Source organism: Myxocyprinus asiaticus, chromosome 47 (genome assembly GCF_019703515.2).
Source record: "Myxocyprinus asiaticus isolate MX2 ecotype Aquarium Trade chromosome 47, UBuf_Myxa_2, whole genome shotgun sequence".
Classification (NCBI taxonomy): domain Eukaryota; kingdom Metazoa; phylum Chordata; class Actinopteri; order Cypriniformes; family Catostomidae; genus Myxocyprinus; species Myxocyprinus asiaticus.
In genome coordinates, this window is record NC_059390.1 from 17,568,442 (window position 1) to 17,591,988 (window position 23,547).

The 23,547-nt window shown below is 36.3% G+C and overlaps 2 protein-coding genes across 4 annotated transcripts in view; both read right to left on the bottom strand.

Moving 5' to 3' along the window:
- Nucleotides 1-1,530: 1,530 nt before the first annotated feature.
- On the bottom strand, nt 1,531-4,381 carry mcat (malonyl CoA:ACP acyltransferase (mitochondrial)). Its single transcript, XM_051691508.1, has 4 exons — nt 3,707-4,381; nt 3,485-3,572; nt 2,062-2,279; nt 1,531-1,956 (listed from the first exon to the last, which is right to left on the bottom strand). The coding sequence occupies exons 1-4, from the start codon at nt 4,094-4,096 to the stop codon at nt 1,546-1,548; spliced, it is 1,107 nt and encodes a 368-aa protein (XP_051547468.1). The 5' UTR covers nt 4,097-4,381; the 3' UTR covers nt 1,531-1,545.
- A 2,404-nt stretch (nt 4,382-6,785) lies between these two features.
- Nucleotides 6,786-23,547, bottom strand: part of rap1b (RAP1B, member of RAS oncogene family) — a 68,728-nt gene continuing 51,966 nt past the window's right edge. For all 3 annotated transcript variants that reach the window (XM_051690974.1, XM_051690976.1, XM_051690975.1), the window contains exons 3-8: nt 22,493-22,561; nt 21,070-21,126; nt 17,550-17,690; nt 16,027-16,170; nt 8,430-8,545; nt 6,786-8,224 (exon numbers count right to left, since the gene is read on the bottom strand). In XM_051690974.1, coding sequence (XP_051546934.1) covers nt 8,459-8,545; nt 16,027-16,170; nt 17,550-17,690; nt 21,070-21,126; nt 22,493-22,561 — 498 coding nt within the window. In that variant the 3' untranslated portion in view covers nt 6,786-8,224; nt 8,430-8,458. The remainder of the gene's footprint in view (nt 8,225-8,429; nt 8,546-16,026; nt 16,171-17,549; nt 17,691-21,069; nt 21,127-22,492; nt 22,562-23,547) is intronic.

Sequence of the window (23,547 nt, forward strand, 5' to 3'; positions counted from 1 at the left end):
TAAAACAAGTAAACATTAGGGCTGTCAATCAACTGAAATGTAGAAAATCGAAATACATGATGTGCTGATTAATTAATCAAATTATTTGCAATTAATCACATTTATCAGTATTTGCTGAAAAATGCCTTAAATAATTAAAATGATATTTCTAATATATTAAAATGATAAATATAATATATTTAATAAATATAATTCAGATAATTCAAATACATTACATTTTTGCGGCAGACAAGTAAAGCATTCATTAGACAATACAAAAAGGGCTTTAAAAGTCAATATATTATTTGTATTTCCATATGATTGAAGATAAGTGCTGGCCTACAGTCCACAGCAATCCAGTTTACAATTGAGTTTGTCAATCTGTTCCGAGGTAGACTTAAGAGATGTTCTCACGGCATGTGTTTTTGTTGATCTATGTACAAATGCATCAGATAGACCCTTTTGGAGCATCTCACTTTGGATGCGTCGCTTCTTATTGATTTTCAGCGTCTCACGCTACGAACACTGCATTCTTAGGACGTTGTCATGTTAGATGTAGTTTGAAACTTTGAAAATGCCTCTCGAGACCACTGCACTTTCTTTGTGCTCCGTCTGTACAAAACACAAGAACACGCTCTGCAGGGTGTGGCTCATTTTGTGCAGTACAGCTGAAACTGCGCTGACTGCCCCCTGCTGACTAGGAAATGCAAAAACATTCAAGCTTGAATTGCTCTGATATTTGGAAATCTCCTTATTAGGCCATTTATGCACAATCTGGGGGCATGATCAATTGCGTTACATTTTAACATGTTATTTTTTTTTATCTAATTAATTGCACTAAAATAACACATTCAATTGACAGCCCTACCAAAAATGTATGAGTCTTTTGTGTAAAGATACTTAAATGGTTTATTTAGTTACTGTCGTCCAGTGTATTTAAACAAGGGCATATTCAGGACACATAGCTCTTATAGATTTATAATAGGGGCATCTGGTCTTTGAATAAAACATCAGGGTGTTTAGATATGCTACCTGTATGATTCTTAATTAATCTGTGTTTTAACTTTGATTTTTTTTAGGTGTCTAATTTGAGCATTCCGTATTGGTCACGAAGGACCACATATATACTGGCCTCTGCTTTTTCACTGGTCGCTGTGTCTATCTTCATTACTACTTGGAATGATTCTGAAGGCTGAATGTCACACTGATGGGGTCAAGAGCTGGTCTTTGGCTTCAGAGCGTCCAACTGCTTATTTTACATTTGCTTTTATAATTGATTTGAATGAAGTGCTGGTTCACATATACACAGTATATTCATATACAGTATGTTCAGGTTTTTGCAAGTTAAAGATTGTTTTTGTGGGGGGGGGGATTGCTAGATAATTAGGCCAATGAATTGTTACCTATTCCTCTAAAAGCATTTCTGCACTACTAATGGAAGCTGGACTTTCCAAACACATAAGTTTGAGCAATACATTTTTTAAAAAGGAAACAAAGTGTGTGGTTTTTCAGGCTACTTTTATATTTGAAAGTAGAAAACAGAACTTTGCTACAATATAACATTGATTAATCTTCTGGCAAAACAACATCTACATGTGTATAGTTCTTAAAAGCCTTCATGTTGCATTTCTGTAGTGTTGAGCCCAACTGTTTTCCAGGCCCCACCTCATAGGTGTGAGGAAACTCCTGCCCCTGGGCTCTTTCATAAATCTCATGCAGCGTCTGCTCCCATTTCACTGGAGACACCAGCTGTTTGGCCAGCTGTTTCCGAACGTGCTTGTCGTGCATGTAACGCTTTCCATCCACATTTGAGTGTACAGCGATCTCAGGGCGCCGTACCTCTATCTGTCTCAGGACGTCTCTCAGGGGTTCCTCCGCCGGCTCCATCAGTGGGGTGTGAAAGGCCCCGCTAACTGGCAGCAGTCGAGTTCTCATGAAGTGCAGCTCTCTAGAGTTCTTTTGAAGGAAATCCAAAGCCTGGGAAAGAAAAGAGTTGCTAAAGGATTCCCGTAATGCACTAAAAAATGACAAGTCACATCTAAATCATAAATTACATTACATTACATGATTGGCCACTCTTACCTCTTTGTGGCCAGCTATTACCCTGCCATCTGGAAAGAGGTAGTTTGCAATGGCACACACAGGCTCTTGGATACCTAAAGACAGACAGTGCTCTCTAGCTTGGAGGCAGGCATATTTGTAGTTGGCCTGGGGTCGGCCAATCACAGACAGCATGCCACTCGGTACTAGGTCAGAGGCCTTCTGCATTGCCTCTGCCCTCACTTTTACAGCAAACAGAGCTGAGAACAGAGAGACGCACATTAGAGAGATACGGACCATTATGATAAACTAAATGGGGGTGAAGTATCACAAAAACTACCAAGAACATGACCAGGTTACATCTCACCCCAAAATCAAAAGAAAGCCATAAGAAACCATACTTTGCTTAAAGAAAATGAAGCCTTAAAGAGATAGTTCACCCAAAAATGAAAATTTTCCCATGCCATACAAGATGTGTATGACTTTCTTCCTTCTGCTGAACACAAATGAAGATTTTTAGAAGAATATTTCAGCTCTGTAGGTCCATACAATGCAAGTACATGGTGAACAGAAATTTGAAGCTCCAAAAAGCACATAAAGGCAGCATAAAAGTAATCCATACAAATCCAGTGTTGCAATCCATATCTTTAGAAGGGATATGACAGGTGTGGGTGAGAAACAGATCAATATTTAAGTATTATTATCATATCACTTCAGAAGATATGGATTTAACCACTGGAGTCGTATGGATTACTTTTATGCTGCCTTTATGTGATTTTGGAGCTTCAAAATTTTGGTCACCATTCACTTGCATTGTATGGATTTACAGAGCTGAGAATTCTTCTAAAAATCTTCATTTGTGTTCAGCAAAAGGAAGAAAGTCATACGTATCTGGGATGGCAAGAAGGTGAGTAAATGAGTAAATGATTTGGTTTTTTTTAAATATTTTTTTGTCTTGTATACATGTTATTCATATTTTTCTTTTTAATGTGAAAATAATCAATACAAAAACTTTATCAATAAATATATTTTTTAAATAATATTTCATGTAAAAACAAAAAAAACAAAGTACATTTAAGGACCATCAAAAGTTTTTGCAACCATAATATAAAAAATATATATAATTCTAATGACTGCTTAAAAAATAAAAATGTATTTTTTAAATCGTAAAGTATTCATACATCATGATAGTATTTGTTGTAATGCCTTTAATATATGCTGAATTAAATGAAATAATGGTATTATATGAGAATAAAGGGAATTACAAACAACTCAAATCCAATTTTGGGGGGGAAATGTACCTAATTGTCACAAAAATATATACAGTATATTATTTATGCAATATATCATTGTTATTTGTTCTGTTGATTTTGAGGTGATGTGGCCTGGGTATATTTTCAAGAAATTCATTCATGTGTTAAAAAAATAAAAATAAATGGTTTATAAAATAGAGGATCAGTTTTACCTTCAGCAAAGTCCATTGCACCAGAGAAGACCAAAGCAGCAAATTCCCCAACACTGAAACCTGCAGCAGCCACACAGCTCTCAATAGCCTGAGGGGATCAATGGGTTTTCTATTAGTATTGACCACATGGGTGCCTTTCTATCATGAGACATTTATGTCACTGCCAGTATCCAATGACATCACAAACTGATAAGCTTTGGACTGATCTTATGGCTCACATACAGCAGGATTTTCGTGGTTCAGTCTTTCCACAGCAGCCAGTGAGCAGACAAACACAGCTGGCTGGCAATGAACAGTCTTCATCAGATCTTCCTCGGGTCCATTTAAGCACAGAGACAGCAGATCATAACCCAGAACCTTCTGTGCTACAGAAAACATCTCCTTGACATTCCCATACTTCAAAAGTCCTCTTCCCATGCCGACGAACTGACTGCCCTGTCCGGGGAAGAGAAGGACACGTGCTCTCCGTGTAGTCCTGGGCTGCTGAGATGTGCTGGACTGAATTTGATCAGATGAAATGGGAACATTGTCTGACAGTCTTCTACAGTGGGAGAGAGTCGTCTTACTCCGAAACAGATTCACTCTTGTTCTAACTGTCACACTGAGATTCATGTTAAAAATAGTTGATCTTGAAACGAATACAATCAGATTATAATTTGACCCAAATCACGAAATTATGTGAACAACGATCCAGAACAAACACTTACTGCGGAGGTCAAATGCAAAACATGCTCGTTTTCAATCATGACAGCAAGGTAAACTTCACAAATGTCATGCGAACTTGACAAAAATGTCTTCCTACGATATCGTCATTTTATTAGAGGATATCAGTGTTAAAGTTGTCATTATTAAGACTCCGTTATTACTCCGGCGTTTCTCACATGTCATCCGTACATTTTTCTTCTTCTCGTATAGTGGAGTTTGTCGAGACAAAAGCGCACATCGCCATCCAGCGTACTGGAGGTTACTGTCTATGTTTACGCCTTTCTTGATCATTTTATATATTATTATATAATTTATATATAATTTATCTAAATAATCTAAAACTATATATATATATATATATATATATAGTTTTAGATTATTTAATATTTAATAAATTGAGTATAAATTATTAATAAATAAATAATAATTAATTAACATTTAATAAATATTATTAGTAAACTAGAACACCCCCCTTAACATAAAAAATCTTGTTCTGAATTATAGCAAATCTGTCCCATATCTTTTTCAAACTGGGGTCCGGGGCCCCCAGGGGGCCACATGGGGGTGCTAGGGGTCCACAAAAAATGTCCAAGAAAAATAAAGTATACAAACATTGATGTTATTTGACACTTTCACAGTTAAGTCTGAAATCATTACATTAATTACGATTATTTTGTTCTATTGACAGCAAGAGTAAAAAATTAAAACAGAAATAAAAAACAAATCCTCAAAAAAATAAATAAAAATGAAATAGAAATATATATATATTCTTATTTGAAAGAAATAAGGGTTGTAATTCACTTTTCTCTGTAAAGCTGCTTTGAAACAATATTTATTGTTTTATTGTATAGTTTTACAAATTTATTTATATAGCGCTTTCCACGATAAATGTATTTAAAATAAAATATATATTTTATTATATTTATTTTTTAAATTAAACTTTTTCTTTATTCGGGTCTATACATCAAACATTACTCCAGCATAAGACAGATACACTGTCAACTTAATAAGAAGTAAATATTTTCCAAATAATATTTTAATACTTTTTTTGGCTTTAGTACAATGACCATATAAAAGACAATTATTCATGTGCAGTCAGTTCATGTCGAACTAAAGATAAAATGCATGGGTTTGTCTACACACAATATTACTAACCTTATGAGATTTGTATAGTACAATGATATATTTCATTCATTTATTGACAATTTGCTTTAGTCATATTATACAAATAATTATTAAAAGAACAGTTTTAAGTCAAAACCTTGAGATTACTAAAGCCAAGTACTTTGAAGTCACCATTTAAATCTAAATGTAATATATATATATATATATATATATATATATATATATCAATGTGCTAACACTTTACAAAAAAAATAAAATAAAGAAAATAAAGAAAAAAAAACTTTAACAAGTCTATAATAAACATTATATAATGCTCAACATATCAGTAGTTGATGTACATATACAATAAATATGTCCAAATATATTACATGAACAAAATTTCAAACTTTTTAAATGAACATTAACTGATCTGTAGAGCATTGTATAATGTAATGTTTGTTAATGACTAATGACATTTATTAAATAGCCTATAAGTGTTATGTGTTAAAAGTGTTACTGACAATGGTACTCAGTGATGGTGTATTCTGCATGTTACTCAATATTCTCCATCTTCTATAATAAGCCATATTACCAAATCCCAGTGGTTCTGCTTGTTTCAAGTACTGTAAATGTTCCTGTCCTCCTGTTTGTTTTACTTCCAATTCCTGCACCAATGTAACGTTCCATTATTGTTTTCTGCTCACTCTTAATCAGAAGATAATAACCATAACTTTAAAGCAAATGTTTCATGATAGCGTGTTAAAACTGTTATCTTTTTTATTTGACCGTTAGAAAAATGCTAAAACAATACACAAGACATTCAAGTGACAAAAACTGGCTTCTTGAGAGTTCTTGCATGGCAATCCAATTTATTAAACTACAGATGCTTGGTTATACAAAATTGCACCACTTTAATTAAGGCTTTTAAGTTGACATTTGGCCACCCACCCTTCCCTCCCTCCATCCCCCGCCCACCAGAAGCAGAAGACCTTGCATTAGAAATACTTCGACTCTGTCTCAGGCCCAAGGTCCTCATATCAAGGACGTTTATTCCCATTTATTTCCTTTTTTATTTCAGAGCAACAAGGCATTTGCTTGCGGTAATCAAAACACACAACTTGAAATGTTTACCTGTGTCCACTTCTTCTATGGACACACCCTAGGAGTTGTGTTCTTCACTTTACACAGTGCAAATCCTCAAAGCATCCATAACGAATCCATTTTGAGTACATACTGCATGCTATACCCTGTAAAGAGTCATTACGATGTTTAAAGGAATAGTTCACCCAAAAATGAAAAATCTTTATAATTTATTTTACACAGTCAAGTCATTCCAAACCCAAATGACTTTCTTTCTTCTGGACAGAAGGTGATATGGTTTTGGTGAACAATCCCTTTAAAGAGACATGATTGAGCTAATGCTCAACAAGTACTTGTGCACAACTGCTTTACAGAGCACATTCAGTTCTTTTGTTAACTTTATGAATACCAGTTGATGAACACTTATTTTATTGTTTTTTTTTTTTCTTTATCAATTCTTCCCGTTTTTTTTCTTGCTTAAAACAAAGTTCACAGACCCCCAACATTCAGTTAACCCCAACAGAATTGAAGACAGAAAACAGGTTCAAATTGTTACAAAGTTGAAACAGTCACTAACAGACATCTTGTCCTCATTCTTTACTGACAGGATCCAATATTTGTTTTCATATCCTCAGTTTACACCTGATGCATCAGCAAGCTTGAGGAGGGAGGGCTAGTATAGAGAGTGACACCACTGATGATTTTTTTTATTTTAAATCCTGTATTAAAAAAAACCCCCAATGATTTAAAATATATACTTTATTTGATCAGGATCAGCTTGGTGAAGGGGGATTTGACTATTTGTATAAGACCACCCAAAAAGAAGAGCTTCAGAGAGATGAGTCCCTCATTAGTGAAGTCCAAAACTAAATGATCAAATACCCCTTTTTATTTTTGGAAATATCTTGGAAAAAAAAGCCTGCTGAACAAACTTCTTTGTAAACAAAGGAACCTGACATGGCCTAAGAGATGGACCTAAGATCATGGAAATGACTTGTAGATGGATTTTCTCCAGGGAAAATAAAGAAAAAGACAAAAAGGTCTCAACACATTTGAAGGCAACATCTGAGGCTATGGACAATATGATAAATGACAGAAAAATTATATTTTTGAACTTTTTACATGTACATCACTGTATCCACAGGTTTTTTTTTTTCCTAAAGTAAAACTCATATCAATAGCTGTTGCGAATATAACATCTCCATAGAGGAAAAATCTAGTAATTTAATAAAAGAGAAAAGGCAGGAGAGAAAGAAATCATTAATAAAAGCAAAAAAAAAAAAAAAAAAAAAAAAAAAAATTACAAAAAACAAAATCATCAAAATAATGAAAAAAAAAAAAATAAAAATAAAAAACAATAAGTGAAAGTTAGCTGTATGAATGGTTTATAAAGGAGATCTTTGGACTTCCTCTCCTCTCTGGCTAAAATAGTGGTGCTTATAAATATCATTGTAATTGCCATGGCGACGTGCACAGCCTGATTAGACATTCCCTCATTTACAACGGTGGCTGTCTCCGTTAGCGATAACACTGCGTGTAGGCTTTGTATTTTTTTAAATTCTTTTGTCTAGCTCTTTATTCATTTACTCATTTCATTTTTTTATTCAGTTGCATACAGTTAGAATATATCTTTATATAATTATATGTAAAAATCTTTTTCTCGCGACATTGGAAAGTGATGATGGTTATCTATGTGCAAAAAACCGACATGGTACTGTAGCCTTGAATCCATTGGTTGGTTGTTGGTTGGTTTGTTAAAGGGGCATCACCACACAGGAAAGTCCATTCGATGTTAGGTTTTAGTAACGTGGGAATGCTGGCACTGCTGAAAGACACAGCAGTAAATCAGACCTACAGGAAGAGAGGAAGAAGGAAAAGGTTAAAAGTAGTTTTTATTTCCTGCTGTGAACTACTTCTTGCAGAGTCAATCTAAATAGCTCATTTTGCAACCACTTTCTCTTGGATTTCTGGATTCTGAAGCTATAAACATGAATCCAGAACATGTTTTTTGATGGACTGTCAATCATTTCTACTCCGCCAATAATTATGCTCTTACCTGGCTCAGAGCAAAAGAACAGCTGTATATTAGAGCAGCTGGCAGGTGGACTTTTTGCGTGCCTTTCCAGGTACTGGAGTTTTCCTGTTGATTTGCCGGACCAGGTCATAGAAGATCTGCAGAGACCAAAAACGTTTCCCAGTGAACATAGGTGCAGTGTACTTTTTTTTGTTTACACTCAGGAAAACTGAAGACTGACTTAAAATCTTAGAACATTACAGAACAGTTCCGTTATAGACCAACATTTCTCTAATCTGATTGGACAAGCAGCATTTCAAGTGTGGTGTTTAGTATAAATATCATTATAATATAATAACTTATTAATTATTGAGCTAATGTGTTAAAACAATATCACTCTCAAAAGTATACCAGATTTCAAAATTCAATCAATTCCTGATTAAATCAAGTTTTGATGTACATTATTCTCTTGTTTCCCTCACGAAATGAAATACGTCACATTACAAAAATCAAGAAAATGGGTTGTAAATGCCTTTTCGTGTTGACTTTGACAAGTTTTCATCTGAGCCTTGTCAGTTGAAATATCTTTCAATTTTCAGCTCTAAATTAGTTTCCAATTTCGAAACAATTTGATTCTGATTGATTTGGATATATTTTATTTATAATGTCCATTTTGCTTAAAGAAATTCTCTCATCTAATGCTGTAAATTCTGTAAAAATGTGGTACATTATGAAAATGTTTATTTATTTATTTTATTTTTTTTTAGAAAAACAGTTAATTAAAAAAACAGGGCCCAAACTATGTAGTTCAACTGCTATTTATTTAACAGATTTAATAAATCAACACAACAAAAACTGAAGTAAACTGAAGTAAAAGTAAAGAAAATCTTGGGATTCTAAAAGAATATTCCGGGTTCAATACAAGTACAATTGGCAGCATTTGTGTCATAACACTGATAACCACAAACAAAAAAAAACAAAAATAAAAATAAATAGAAAGAACAAAGGCCCTCGTTTACTTAACCATCTGTTACTGTTGGGGTGATTTTTAACCCTTTTGACTTTTCTTTTAAAATTAAAAATTGGTTTCCTTCATCAGAGCACTCTTACTGTTCGGGGTCAAGTTTGACCCCCATAGGAAATGAATGGAAGAGACTATAACAAAGAACATTTTTTTATCAAATAAAATCAATCAATCAGCCACAATGTGGAACACACCCACACAAAAATGATGGGGTGAGACTCTAGCACATCCACAATGCAATAAACACACACACACACACACACATGCATGCGCACACACACACACACACAATGGAATGAATTTGTGAGACTATAATGTAGAGCATTTTTTTTTCTTTTGTCCCAAAAAATGTAAACAAATAAATCAGCCACAATGCAACACACACACACACACACACACACACACACACACACACACACACACAGATCAAAGTCAGAGTTTAACCCCACATTATTGCTGTTCACATTACTGATTTGAATTTAAATATAAATTGTATTATCACTATTCATTCCTGTTCATATCTGTTCATTTATTGTTAGTGCTTTTATACAGAACATCACAGCACAATCCAAAGTACATCAAGGCAGTTATTTTTGTCAAATAAAGTGAGTATCACAGATGTGCGATATTACTTATATAAAATACAATAACGTTTGTAATTGTATATAACACAATTATAATCTGATATTTTCTTAATTTGTTAGATTAGTAAAGTTTATGTTTTTACAGAAGTGAAATTAATATAAAGTGAGTTTATTTTATAATTAGATATTTAAAAAAATATAAAATTAAGTCTAAATACCATCAAATTCCAGATAAAATGCTAGAGTTTAATATGATGAATTTATTGACATTCATTTCCTTTATAAAAAAATCAACTCAATGTATGATAACAGGTCGGGGTCAAATTAGACCCCGAACAGTAAAGGTGCTGGCCTTTAACGAACAGAATCCAAGGGTTATAAAAAGCTAAACTCACGGTTACAGTGAGGCGCTTACAATGAAAGTAAATGGGGCCAGTCCATAAATGCTAAAATACACTCTGTTGCAAAAGAATAGCCACAAGATGTAAACAATATGCGTGTTAACAGGATTTTAGTGTGATGAAATTGCTCACAAGCCTTTTCTATATAAAGTTATATCCAATATAACAACTTTGTTGCCATGACAACCAAACACCCTGTAAGCGACTATATCACATGAAAATCATGTAGAACAGAGATTTTATCACACTAAAATCATGTTAACATGCATATTGTTTAAATCTTGCGGCTATGCTTTTGAAACAGTGTTTTTTTAATGTTTAAGGATATAAAATAAACTTTAAAATATAACAAAACATAAAGCAGAATATTCCTTTAATCTGAAAAAGCTTTATGTCTACCCCAGTCGAATGATTATTAAACTGTGTTGTCTGCCCATTATTTCAAATTTATAGTGACACTTAAAACTAAGCTTCCAACTCTTAATAGAATGCACATCTAGAGCTTGTAATGTGGCTCTTGTTAACAAGAGATCTTTTGCTCCTGAACTGGGTTGAGTACTACTGCTCGTGACTGAAACACAGAGAAATCACTCATTCAGGGGTGTGAATGCTTCCCATCACAGATGTTCAGCTCCCACAGGGTAAAAAACAGCTCCTGCATCATCAGTTATTTCCATAAAACATCTGCAGCTTTTACAGTTGTTGCTGTTGCCTAGACTACCACAAAATGACACCGTAAATAAACAGTTATAGCAGACAGAAGAAAAAAAAAAAAAGATTTGGATGTTTAATATACTGTAGATGTTGAAGGACACTGCTAATAGAGCAGCGTTTGCATTAAAGGTCTCAGTCACTATGTGTTGTGTTGAGAGGCAGACATGGGATGTGTGCTTAGAAGGATAAGCTCCTAATCCATGCTGTCTAAGCATAAAAACAGATGATCTGAGTTATACCAGATAAAGATTGCCAAAGTACAGGATGCACCTCAATGAAAAATATGAATGAAAAAATATAATCTATGAACACAAGTACAAAGTAGCAAATTTAGGGAGATTAATACAGTAAATGCACTTATTATATTATATTTTCCTTAATTCTTTCAATGAAAAGGTACAAAAAGAAATGACCAAAGCAAAAAGTCAAAGAGGCAGAGTCCTGGCAGCACCAAATGTTCTCATTTCCTGTCTAAATAGTTTTTGGCATTGCTGGTTTTGGATGACCAATTCGCCATTCCTAACTAAATGACTTGAAAAGTGTAATTAATTTGATAGAACACCTCACAATTTTTTTTTTAAAACATTCAAACTTCACTGTATGAATCATCTTAAGACAGTAAGAAAGAGATCACAGTTTTTTTTTATCAGGTACTTAGTATCGGATCAAAAAGAAAAAAAGTGGTATCGCTCATCCCTAGCATGTACAGGGGAGCGTTTTGTATTTCACTGGTCAGCATCACAGGTCAGCCCAGCTTTATCTATGTGCAAAACAAGGAAGTATTAGGAAGGATTCCTGAAAGTGATGAATCACTTTGACTGTGGTCATTCGCAGCTAAAGTTCATCATTATCTTACATAGAGAGCTCCAACTGAAGTTTCATTAAATCAGTATGTGGATTTCGCGTGCGGGAGAGTGAAAGGCAGTCACTGGACATGTAATAATGATGCAGGTCTCTGCTGTGGCATGAGGAAATTAACAATCCTAAACCATTTCCAAAGCTAAGAAAAAAAATAAAAAATATGAAGATGTTATATCAACACCCTCTGTCCTGCAGCAACCCTAAAAAACCCAAATACAGTAAAGAGTGACTCCAGACTAGGGCTAGGAGGTATACAAAAAAAAAAAAAAATAAAAAATAATCATATATCTTGACATTTTTGAGCCTTTTGATGATATTCTAAATGTACCTTAATATTTAGGTGTTTCCTTCCGTTAATACAGGAAGCATCGTTTCATCCGAATAGCTGAAGTAGATTAAAATGTTTAATGCAACAAGTTAAATAAAGTAAAAAAAAAAAAAAATGGCTAAAATAATCAAGCAGACTGTACACACTGTGAATTCGGTGACAGTAGGCCAAAAGTTCAGCTACTGAAATCAAACCACTGCCCCCAGTGGCTAAAGATGGAAGTGTTGTTGAACGTATTTGGCAAGCGAGAGCACCAGATTCTTTTCTTTTATTTATTTGTATAAGGACAGTACAAAAACATGATTTCAGTACAAAAACTAAAAATAGATGCATTCTACCCCCTAACCCAAACCCCAACCCTAAACCTAACCGTCAGTGGAGTAAAAATGTAATTGATTGTTTGCTAAGCTCCGCCCCCCTTAGCTACTGTTATTTGCTCTGACAAGCTTTGCAGAACTTCCCACTGGAATGAATGAGAGACTGCTGTGAAGACGGCACATTTTTTACTACTCTCATAAACTGAATTGACAATATTCTTAAGTGGGCTGGAATGAAAAGTGACATTGTAAAGTATATTTATCTGATGTTTTTGCAAAAGAAATGGTTAAATGACACTGTCATTTCATTGAAAACTGTGCAGACTGTGAATCAGAATCGAGGCAAATGATCATCAGTCGCATAAAAAGAGAAAAGTGTCATTTGATGGTGATTACACACCTCATAACATTAGCATAAGTGAACAGAACTGCTAATAACATCTCATAACACACTTTGTTGCTGTGAACTCTTTATTTACTATCACCTTTACTAAGACCTGAATGAATGCATAAATTAATGTTAAGTTAGTCGATTTAATTTACCTTGGAGCAAATATAGCATGCTCTTCTCGATATTTATTTATTTTTATTAAATGTATTTATTTTATTTTATTAAAAAAAAGAAAGAAAAAACACTGTGTGTATCCTCTCTATGTACCTTGTGTCACAATTACAACTACAAGTGACCCATCAACAACTTTTTTTTAATTTTGTGGATGAGTTCTGTAAAATTCCGCTTAAAACTGCTCAAACACACATTTCTCTTGTAGACTCTCTTTGGAAAAAAGCAACGCTTGTCAGAGTAATGGCGCATGGCAACAGTTACTAAGACAGGATTGGTCAGAAACGCTTTTAAGGCAGGGCTTAGCGAAGCGTCAATTTTAGAGTGAAAATGTAACCTCCGAATCCATTGCTTTCGTGAACACGATTACTTCCTGGTTCCCACAGGACCAGAACCTGTGTTTCGGAGATTGCTTGTGCAAAGTTCTATTAGTAGCACCTTAGGAAATGGCGAGCACATTTGAATCGATGGAGAAATGTCTTATAGGGTATGGTGCTTGTCAGTAATTCAGCAGAATGAGGTTGAATTCAGGGTACATGAACTTTCGGAAGCAACCTGTTGATTTCCTGTGATCAAGTTCCATCAAGGCATGTTTTCCACATTGTTTTCTCTAAATGAAGAATAAATGAGGCATAATTTTCATTTATATGCACCAATATAATAAAACATAACAAACTGCAATATTTACCAACCAATATGTTTACTAAAATATTCTAGTATATGACAAATATCACACAGAGATTTCCATGAACATGTTTGAACCAATTCTTTTTAATAGGCAGTTTGGGCAGTCGAGATTAATGCACAAAAATATATAAAACTTACCAACCCTAATGCAATTTTGCCACTAAAGTTTAATCTATTACATCATTTCAGTCTTAACACTATTCAAGGTGGATCACAAAATTAGTCAGGAACATAGCATTTAAGAAACTTAATGGCCAAATGAAAAGCACATTAAAATCATCTCAATAGTCACAATGTTGCAAAATTTTATATCGCTAGCAATATATTATGAATATATCATGAATATTATTCAATATATGATCCAACCCTACTCCAGACCAGCACAGTAGGTCTTAAAAATTCATCTTATATGCAAAACCAAGCAACCGTAGTCTTGTTGCTACATAACAAACTGCTGTTTCTAACTGCCTGAACTGAAAGCAGCACTATGTCATGTAGTCAGAGGCCATGGCAGAGTCATGCTGCTCACAAAAGGGTGCTCTGTGTCGGACTGCTGCAGCTGACTGGCTGCCTCGCTAATGTGTGACTACGCCTTCATGAAGCGATATCACTAGCTGACAATGACACTGTTCTGAAAGCTTGGCACAGAAGAGCAGCTCTGTGGTGACGCCAACACAGGCATGTCTGAAGATAACTGAAGCCTGACCTGAACTGAAAAGCCTGGGGAAAAACCCCAGTCTAAAACATATGAAGGAAACGTGGTCGATGGGGAAGACTTGGGCTGTGTAGCTGTCGTAACCAAATAAAAGTGTTGAAGATTCAATTCAAGCAAACACAGATCAATATAATGTAGCTTAAAGGTTTAGAACTTTGCTTCACCTCTAAATTCTTGGACTTGGAGCAAAAATGTCTTTTGCAGCATGGCCGTGCCTATGGGGGTGGGGTTATTGCCCCCTAGACAACAGAACCAAATATTTACTTTTACCCGAACAAAAACAAGGCTGTGAGGGATAGACGTACAGTCCAATCAATATGTTGTACAGTTGTTTAGACGATGAAACACTGAAAATTGTCTTTCCAATAGGGCTGTCGATTTAACGCATTAATTCAGTGCAATTAATTATGTAAAAAAATAACGTGCTAAAAAATTAACGCAATTAATTATGCAACCCGGACGTGATAAGGAATTTTCCTACCATCGGAGCAATTCAAGCTTGAAGTACCACCTTCATATTTTTACGAGTCTCAGTCATCAGGGAGCAGTAAGCACAACTGCAGCTGTACAAGCAACAAACCACATTTACTAACAGCAGACAGCACAAGATGAGAATGCTTTCTTGTGTTCAAACACAGATGGAGCACAACTCCAAATGTAGGGGTCTCGAGATGTTTCAAACTACGTTTAACTTGACACAACAACCTAAAAATGCTGTTTATGACACGACGCAACCAAAATGAGACACTCCAAAAGCGTACGCATGACGCATGTCCTTAGAAAAGCCCTTATAATAAATCTACCTCGGACAGATTGACAAATTCAACTGAAAATGTAAATGCTGTTGACTATAGGCTAATGTTCAATAATATGGAAACAAATAAAATGTTGCCTTCTAAAGCCACTTTTTTTGTATTGTCTTATCAATGCTTTACTCGTCTGTCACACTAATGTAATGTATTTTAATTATTTGAATTACTATATTTATTGTATATTATATTTATACTTATTTAAATATAATTACTTAATGGTTGTATAGTGAATTCTTTTTATTTTTATTTGGGGGCTTTTTTCAGCAAATACTGATATATGCGATTAATTGCGATTAATTTAATTGATTAATCAGAATATCGTGTAATTAATTCAATTACAAATTTTCCTCAATTGACAGCAGTAACTACACAAATTTAGTAGACAAAAAAATCTCAGAGAACATGGGTTATGAAAATTAGATGTGACCTAGAACTTTAAGACCATATGACATATTGAACAGACTGTATTTCCATCCCTCATAACCTATTTTCAAATCATGTCCAAATATGCATGCCGTTTATCCTAATACTGCGAGTCTGTGACAACTCTGCATTAACAGGACAAATATGATCTTTGTGTAGTATCATCTAAGGGAGGCCTCAGTGGTCACCATGCATAAGACTTCAGGCTCACCTCATTGACGTTAATCTTGGACTTTGCAGAAGACTCCAGGAAAGCGCAGCTGTTCCACTGGCGGGCGAGATTCTGGCCCTGTTCTTTCCCGACCACCCTCTCGTCTTCCAGATCACACTTATTACCCACCAGGATCATTGGCACCTGAGAGACAAAAATTCGAATTAGCATCAGGCACTAACTATGATCCAGTCGAAACTCTGAATTTAAAGACTTAGGACGTCTTGAATTGATAGAGTAAATGAGTTCACATCAACAAATCAGCTGGGTCTTAATTAAATGCATTAAAAATTATATAACAAACATCTTCAATTTGAGAAGCAGTGAAAATTAACTCTATTTTAAACACACCTCTGAGACTATATAAAGTAGCTGATTAGATGATCGTAGCAAAATACAATGCAATTTTAGCATGCACAGTCATGCTTTCTTGATATGCACTTCTACTTTTTTTTTTTTTTTTTACCTAGGAACCTATTTAGAGGCATTAACTGAAACTATGATGCTCATGATTCTTGCCTGACCAAAGGTTTCAACAGCTGTTCCTCAAAAAACTAAAAGAGAGACAGCAAAAAGGGAAGGAACAAAAAGGGAAAAAGAGCAAAGAAAACACTCTTGGCCACACTGAGGCTCAGGACAGATTCCTATTTGATTAACACCGCAAACTCAACTCTCAGCTTTCAAACACAGTCTGTCATGAGACAAAGAAGTGAAACTGTGCGACACTGCATTTATATTTTACGTTTATTTTTGGCAGACACTTTCAAAGCAACAAGGAAATGCACATATTGTGTAAATGATGATAACCAAAGCAGGAAGCTAAGGCAGAACACATAAGTGAAACGGGCAATGTACTGCGTTAAATCAGAGGAGAAATATGACAGCAACAGCGCAGGTCAACTGAGGTCATCACACTATCATCTTTCCCTGAAACCCTTTAGAACGAGACCCTACATACATACTCTTCCCCCATACGCCTTTCACAAGGCTTCATTTCCTCTCACTCTCAACAAAGTAACTCATACCACACCTAAAGATCTATGCCTAAACCAACAACCAGTCAAAACTAGAAAACTTTTACATTTTCTGAAAATGTGAGTGGTACTTTCCATGCAAAATTCCCTGCCATGATGCTAAGGTATTCTGGGCGAATGTCAGGGCGTTACTATGCAATTGCTAAGGTGATTGAGTGGTTGCTAGGGTGTTCAAGGTGGTTGCTTAGTCGCCGCACGCTGGCCCAAATCAAAAGATTTGGCCAACCTGTACTGTCAAAAAAGATGGCGGCGCATGTGGGAAAATACTCTGGCCTTTCGTCTCACTTCTTCACATGCTGAAAGGTCAAGCATAAGGGCTCAGAGTGCGTGTGATAGTTCAGTGCCATGTTAGAAAGGAGACACTAGTGCTGAAACCATCCAATGACAATGTTAGATGAAAGCTACAGGTAGAGCAGTACAGACACTGTGAGTGCAAGCTTTTACAGATGAAGTAGAGTGCTGTTTGAACGTAGAAAGGAGAAGACTCACGTCATCTGTGTCTTTGACCCGCAGAATCTGTTCTCTCAAGTCCTGCAGGTCGTTGAAGGTGGACTGTGCTGTTATGGAGTATACTAGTGCAAAGCCCTGGCCATTCTTCATGTACAGGTCCCTCATGGCTGTGAATTGTTCCTGAGTGGGAGAGAAAAGAGGCGGAAGATTTTAGACAATGTACAGAGGAGTTGCGGCACTCCTCTACAAGCAGACTAACAATAGAAATCTTTAAAAGAAACAAAGACTTATCCACATACCGATGCAGATCTACTACACTACCACTCAAATGTTTGAAATCCTGATGGAATTATGTTTTTGAAAGAAACTGATACTTTTAAGGCCCTGGCACACTTCATACAAAAACAAAGAACAAAATCTGGCCAAAAAGGTGTTTTTGAGTTCGTTTGGGTGGTTCTTAACAATTCGTCAGGGCAAACGTTAAGCAAAACTTCTTACTAAACACCTTCTTACTCCCATTGGTCAATGTCATCGTTAGGAGTGACCAGGAGTTCCAGCTACTTTGAGGCTGACAGCTAATTCACGTTCATTCAGTTAAGATCAGTCAACATGAACACACTGGTGGGTAGAGTTATTTGCGAACTGGTGCAGACTTACCTACATCTGAATGACCGTTCGCATAGAGACATTTTTAGTATTGGTGTTATCATAAATTACAATATAACAGAGTGTAATCAATGCATATTATGCCTGCGTATAGCGTGTTAGCGCCATGAATGCAAAAGGTAAACATGACAAATTATACATTTCTAGTGCATACTAACTTAAATCATCGTTTAGTACTTAAAACAGCTTCTTTTACTTATCTTAAGTGAACTCTGCTCATAGAATGAGTCATGAAGTCATTGATAACACATTGTAATGTCACTTTAGTTGATGTTTTACATGTAGTCTTGAACGTCCTCATATTTAAGCATACCTCTAACGCCTCCCACAGCGGTGTGGTCATTGTCTGAATGTTCGCAAACAGTATGCCATTGCTTAGCTGTTCCGAACTTCTTTTTGGCTCTGAGCAAAGGACGAAAAAGCACTTTGCCATGAGTGTGCCGGGGTCTTTATTTACCAAGTTGCCTTAACATTGATCAAAAACTACAGTAAAAACATTTATTATGTTATAAATGACTTTGCATTTCAAATAATTGCTGTATTATTCAAACTTTCTGTTCATCAAAGGATGGTGAGGACCTGAGAGGAGTCCGTTTCTCAAGCTAGAGACTATTTTACCATTCCTTTTGTTGTTCTTCTCTTTTGGTCCTGGTTAAATCAAGTATGCTTTCTCCTTTCGAGACAGCAGTGCATTCATCTCTCAAAAGAACAACAGACTTTCTAGAGAAAGGTGTTTCTTTGTGGCCATTTTTGCAATTGCGACGTGAACTATCCCATTAAGGGCTCTATCACTGTAGTAATGTACAACAATTGCAGATAACTGCTTGCTGATAAACAACTTAGTGTTCCATCTCTCAGTAAACACTCTGTGTTCGGACTGATTGGTTTTAGCTGACCCAGTTTCAGGATTTCATTAAGATGATGTTCTGGAGTGCCCTGCACTTTATTTGGAACAAGGAAGATTTAGATTTAATACTAATTCGACCCCTTTAGATTTGAAGTCAAGCAAGTGCCAGTCTTACTGTACAAAAACTGCGGCCAAGAAGCCAGTTTGTAGTTCACATCTCCCGACAGAAATATCGTCAGTTAAATTGGCTGGGTTTCATTTAACCGTGGCTCCATTCTGGGGCAGAGAGCCCAAGGACAACATTCACCATCTGTCACCACAACTCAAGAGTTGTAAAACGGGATTGCAGAGCTGGAAATATGTCCTTATCCACTAAGGGGGGCAAAACGACTCTGTAACCTCATGCACCTGTATAAGACCATGACAGCTACAGAGTGCCGGTTATTCGTCATGTAGCAGACTTACAGTTCCCTAACCACAGAGACAGTTTACCTGGATCAAGAAGGACTTGAAGGGATAGTTCACTTCACCCAAAAATGAAATTTCTGTTATTATTTACATCCCTTGTGTTGTTTCAAACCCATTTGACTTTCTTTTCTCTGTAGAAAGGACTTTTGAGCAAATATAGTGTATAAATAAGTGTTAACTAACAAGTGTTAATTTTATGTAAATCAATAACATCAACTGGTTCTTGTGTCATAACTTCAAGATGTTTGGAAACGATACGCGCAAGAAACAAATGAGGTTTGATGTTATTTACGTGTCGCCGTATCTGATTTGGGCTCTGTTTACATGAGTTGATCAATGATTTTATTTTATTTGTGAGTGAATAATGACTGAAATTTCAGTCTGTTTATCATATAAAGTAATTGTATGCCTTCAGAAAGCTTTGAATATGAAGAACAAGTCACACGGACTATTTTATGACACTTCTGGGAACTTTTTTTAAGCTGTCAGCTCGAACCAGTCTGGCCATTCTTTGTTGACAACAAGGCGTTTCTGTCTGCATAACTGCTGCTCACTGGATGTTTTTTGTTTTTAGCACCATTCTGAGTAAACTATAGTGACTGTTGTCAGCAGCCATATCACCCTGTATCTAAAGACTGGTTGCCTACTGAAGCTAAGCAGGGCTGAGCCTGGTCAGTACCTAGATGGGAGACCTCCGGGGAAAACTAAGGTTGCTGCTGGAAGAGGTACTAGGGAGTCAAGCAGGGGGTGCTCACACTGTGGACTGTGTAGGTCCTAATGCCCCAGTATAATGATGGGGACACTATCCTGTAAAAAGGCACCGTCCTTCGGATGAGACGTTAAACCAAAGTCCTGACTCTCTGTGGTCATTAAAAATCCCAGGCCACTAATCGAAAAGAGTAGGGGTGTATCGCCGGTGTCCTGGCCAAATTCCCCCCATTGGCCCTTATCAGTCATGGCTTCCTAATAATCCCCATCCATTAATTGGCTGTATCACTCTACTCTCTCCTCTCCACCAATAGCTGGTGTGTGGTGAGCGTACTAGCGCACTATGGCTGCCGTCGCATCATCCAGGTGGATGCTGCACACTGGTGGTTGTTGAGGAGAGTCCCCTAGATCCCTGTGTAAAGCGCTTTGAAGCTCTATATAAAATGTAACGTTTGTTCAACGTTCATGTTGTGCATGAAAATCCCAGGAGATCAGCAGTTACAGAAATACTCAAACCAGCCCATCTGGCACCAACAATCATGCCACGGTCCAAATCGCTGGGATAATATTTTTTCCTCCATTCTGATGGTTGATGTGAACATTAACTGAAGCTCCTGATCCATACCTGCATGATTTTATGCATTGCACTGCTGCCACACGATTGGTTGATTAGATAATTGCGTGAATAAGTAGATGTACAGATGTACCTAATGAAGTGCTTGTTGAGTGTATATTTGTATATCAGAATCGGCCACTGACGAACACTACTTAACCAACCCAGATCTATACACCTTTCTGATGTATTTCTAAAAGTATATTTCACATAGGCTGTTTAGTTTCGTTCAAATTTCACATTTTTCATAGTCTTACCGTTCCAGCTGTATCCAGAATTTCCAGCATACACTGCTGTCCATCCACCTCCACTTGCTGCAAAGGCAGAGAAACACAAAATCAGCACAACACAACAAACTGGCATTGGCAGTCGCATCATTAAAAAGCAAAGCCTCTAATCAAGTTCATCTCTTCCTGAGCGTCTGTGCTGTTAATGAGCTCACTCATCACCATCACCCCTGCAGAGCTCTCCATGGAACATTCCAGCACTGCTACCTTCCTGGTGTCTTTGAGGTGACAGCACGCCTTCTGTATGAATCACTAATTTAAAGAAGTCTATAGGGGGCTATTAGCACAAAGACTATGATGCGACCTGGTTTCAAAGCCACTGCCATCACATTTTTGTGACATCATCAAAACATTAAGATGATGGTCATTTACTGCCAAGTATCATGCCAAGTATCATGTCCAGATCTTATTGTGTTCTGATTTGTTTGCATTCTCATTATGACAAAAAAGTGATATTTTGTTATCTAATTAAATGACATTCAACACAGGTAAACCTTGCCTACAGGAAGTGTCTATGGGACATCAGCATAAGCAACAATGAGGATGGGAATTGCTGGTCAAGATGGAACTTCCTTTTACTGTTTGATTGAACGTTAATTTTTAGCAACAGCCTTTGTCTCAGGGACTTGGACAGAGGCCATTCAAAAATAAACATCATCAAACACAGCAGTCTAAGTAGAGGGTCGATGAGACCTCCAACACACTGAGCACACTTTTTACGTGCGCTACTAAGGCTGGATATGAAGTTTTTATGGTGCAAAGTTAGAAATGTGTCAATCCGTAGAGATTCCACTATACTTTTTATATTGCGGTGTATCTGCAGTGCCATTTTTAAAATTGGAATCCAGCAAAAAACTATAACCTATTCAGGAAACTGTGCCGCAGATGGTTGCTTTCGCTAATCATAATGGGCGTGATTTAGTTTTGATGCATTGTGCCGCAACGCTCGCATGTAGATGTGGTGTAATTGTAGGTTGTTTGTGGTTACCTGGCAACGTCACAGCTGGTGTGTTAATGTAAAATTCAAATTATTTTGAATAATTTTTGTACTGATGCCAGACTTAATATTTTGCTATGAAATAATCTAACATGAAATCCAAATAAATTCCAAATAAAAAGAATCAAATGATATGAAGTACCTTTTTAAATTAAGTATCAGTGAATTATAAATATATTATACATGTATTATAAAAAAAAAAATTTTTTAATGAGTAAATAACTATATTGTTAGAAATACCATTAATGTGATAATTTTCATAACATAAGATTTTGGTTATACCACCTGCAAAGTATGTGTGGGGAGTGTGGGATTTAAAAAATTCAGAAAAACATCAGACTTTTTTTGTACTTTGGCACCTTGTAAACATTCAAAATTATGCAGAATTTGACTTGCCTTTCTGTATGAATCTTCTATTGTGGGGTCGTACTTTTCCACAAAGATGCCTTGGACAAACTGAACAGTCTGGAGAGGGAAAGAAAGCAAGCAAAGATGGGAAGAGAGAAAAAAAACAGAGAGAAAAAGACATGTCAATTAAATGTTCACGATACTCAAACATGAGCATGTTTACAAAGCGCAAAATGACTTTCCCTTTTAGTGGCTGATGGGGAATTCCATTGTAAAGGCTCTTGAAGGTTTCACATGTGCTTGTGACAGGTTTAACAGAGCCCATGTGTGCATTTTCCTTTTCTTTGCCCTGACAACATTGTAAAGTGCTTATATCAAATCGCAAAGGGAAGCGAGACGCCACAGAATGCCACTTCACATAGAAGGAGACCAGGAGCGAAACTCACACTCACAGAGCATTCCAATGTTGCCAGGATACCGGTTACCTAGCAATTAACTAGCGCTTTAAATATAGAAAGATTTATCGACGACAAACAGGTTAAATTGCAGGGGGTTGAAGAATTATTAGATAGAAAACAAAGGACTGAATGAAGGCTTCAGTGCCTCCTCCATCGCTGGGGTGAACTTTGATCATCCTTTGATTTGCACTTCACCCACAAAAGACCTGAGCCTAGGTTTATTAATGAGAGCCCTGTTTGGACACTCACACACAAACAACAGAAAGCTATTAAGATGCTGATCACCTGTGGGTGGAAGACAATGGCTTGATGGGAGGGAGAGGAAGAGACTGATTGGGAGAATGAAAAATGGGGCACAGGGAGGTGATGTCAGTCACGCGGTATGAACGAATGAGCTCATTGTCGTTACATACAGGAGGCGTTGTCCTGGTAAACGAGAGCACATTTGTTTACCTAATGCCTCTGTTCCGTGAAAAAAGAACGAAGCTAAACAAACAAGGCCCTTGATGAGCAAACACATGTTGATGAATTTAGATTGAGGTTTGCTGTCCGATTATGTGCCGTAAATGTTTGGTTTTGTAATTCCTGCCAAGATGAGCCTGGTTAAAGTTAATAGAGCGAATGAACTTAAAAGGAATATTCCCG

What these genes read in the sequence shown, in the direction of transcription:
- mcat (XM_051691508.1), bottom strand. Translation starts at nt 4,096, where the DNA reads ATGAATCTCAGTGTGACAGTTAGAACAAGAGTGAATCTGTTTCGGAGT. An exon ending in TGAACCACGAAAATCCTGCT is followed by an intron (nt 3,573 to 3,706) that starts GTATGTGAGCCA and finishes TGATCCCCTCAG; the next exon opens with GCTATTGAGAGCTGTGTGGC. An exon ending in TGCAATGGACTTTGCTGAAG is followed by an intron (nt 2,280 to 3,484) that starts GTAAAACTGATC and finishes CTCTGTTCTCAG; the next exon opens with CTCTGTTTGCTGTAAAAGTG.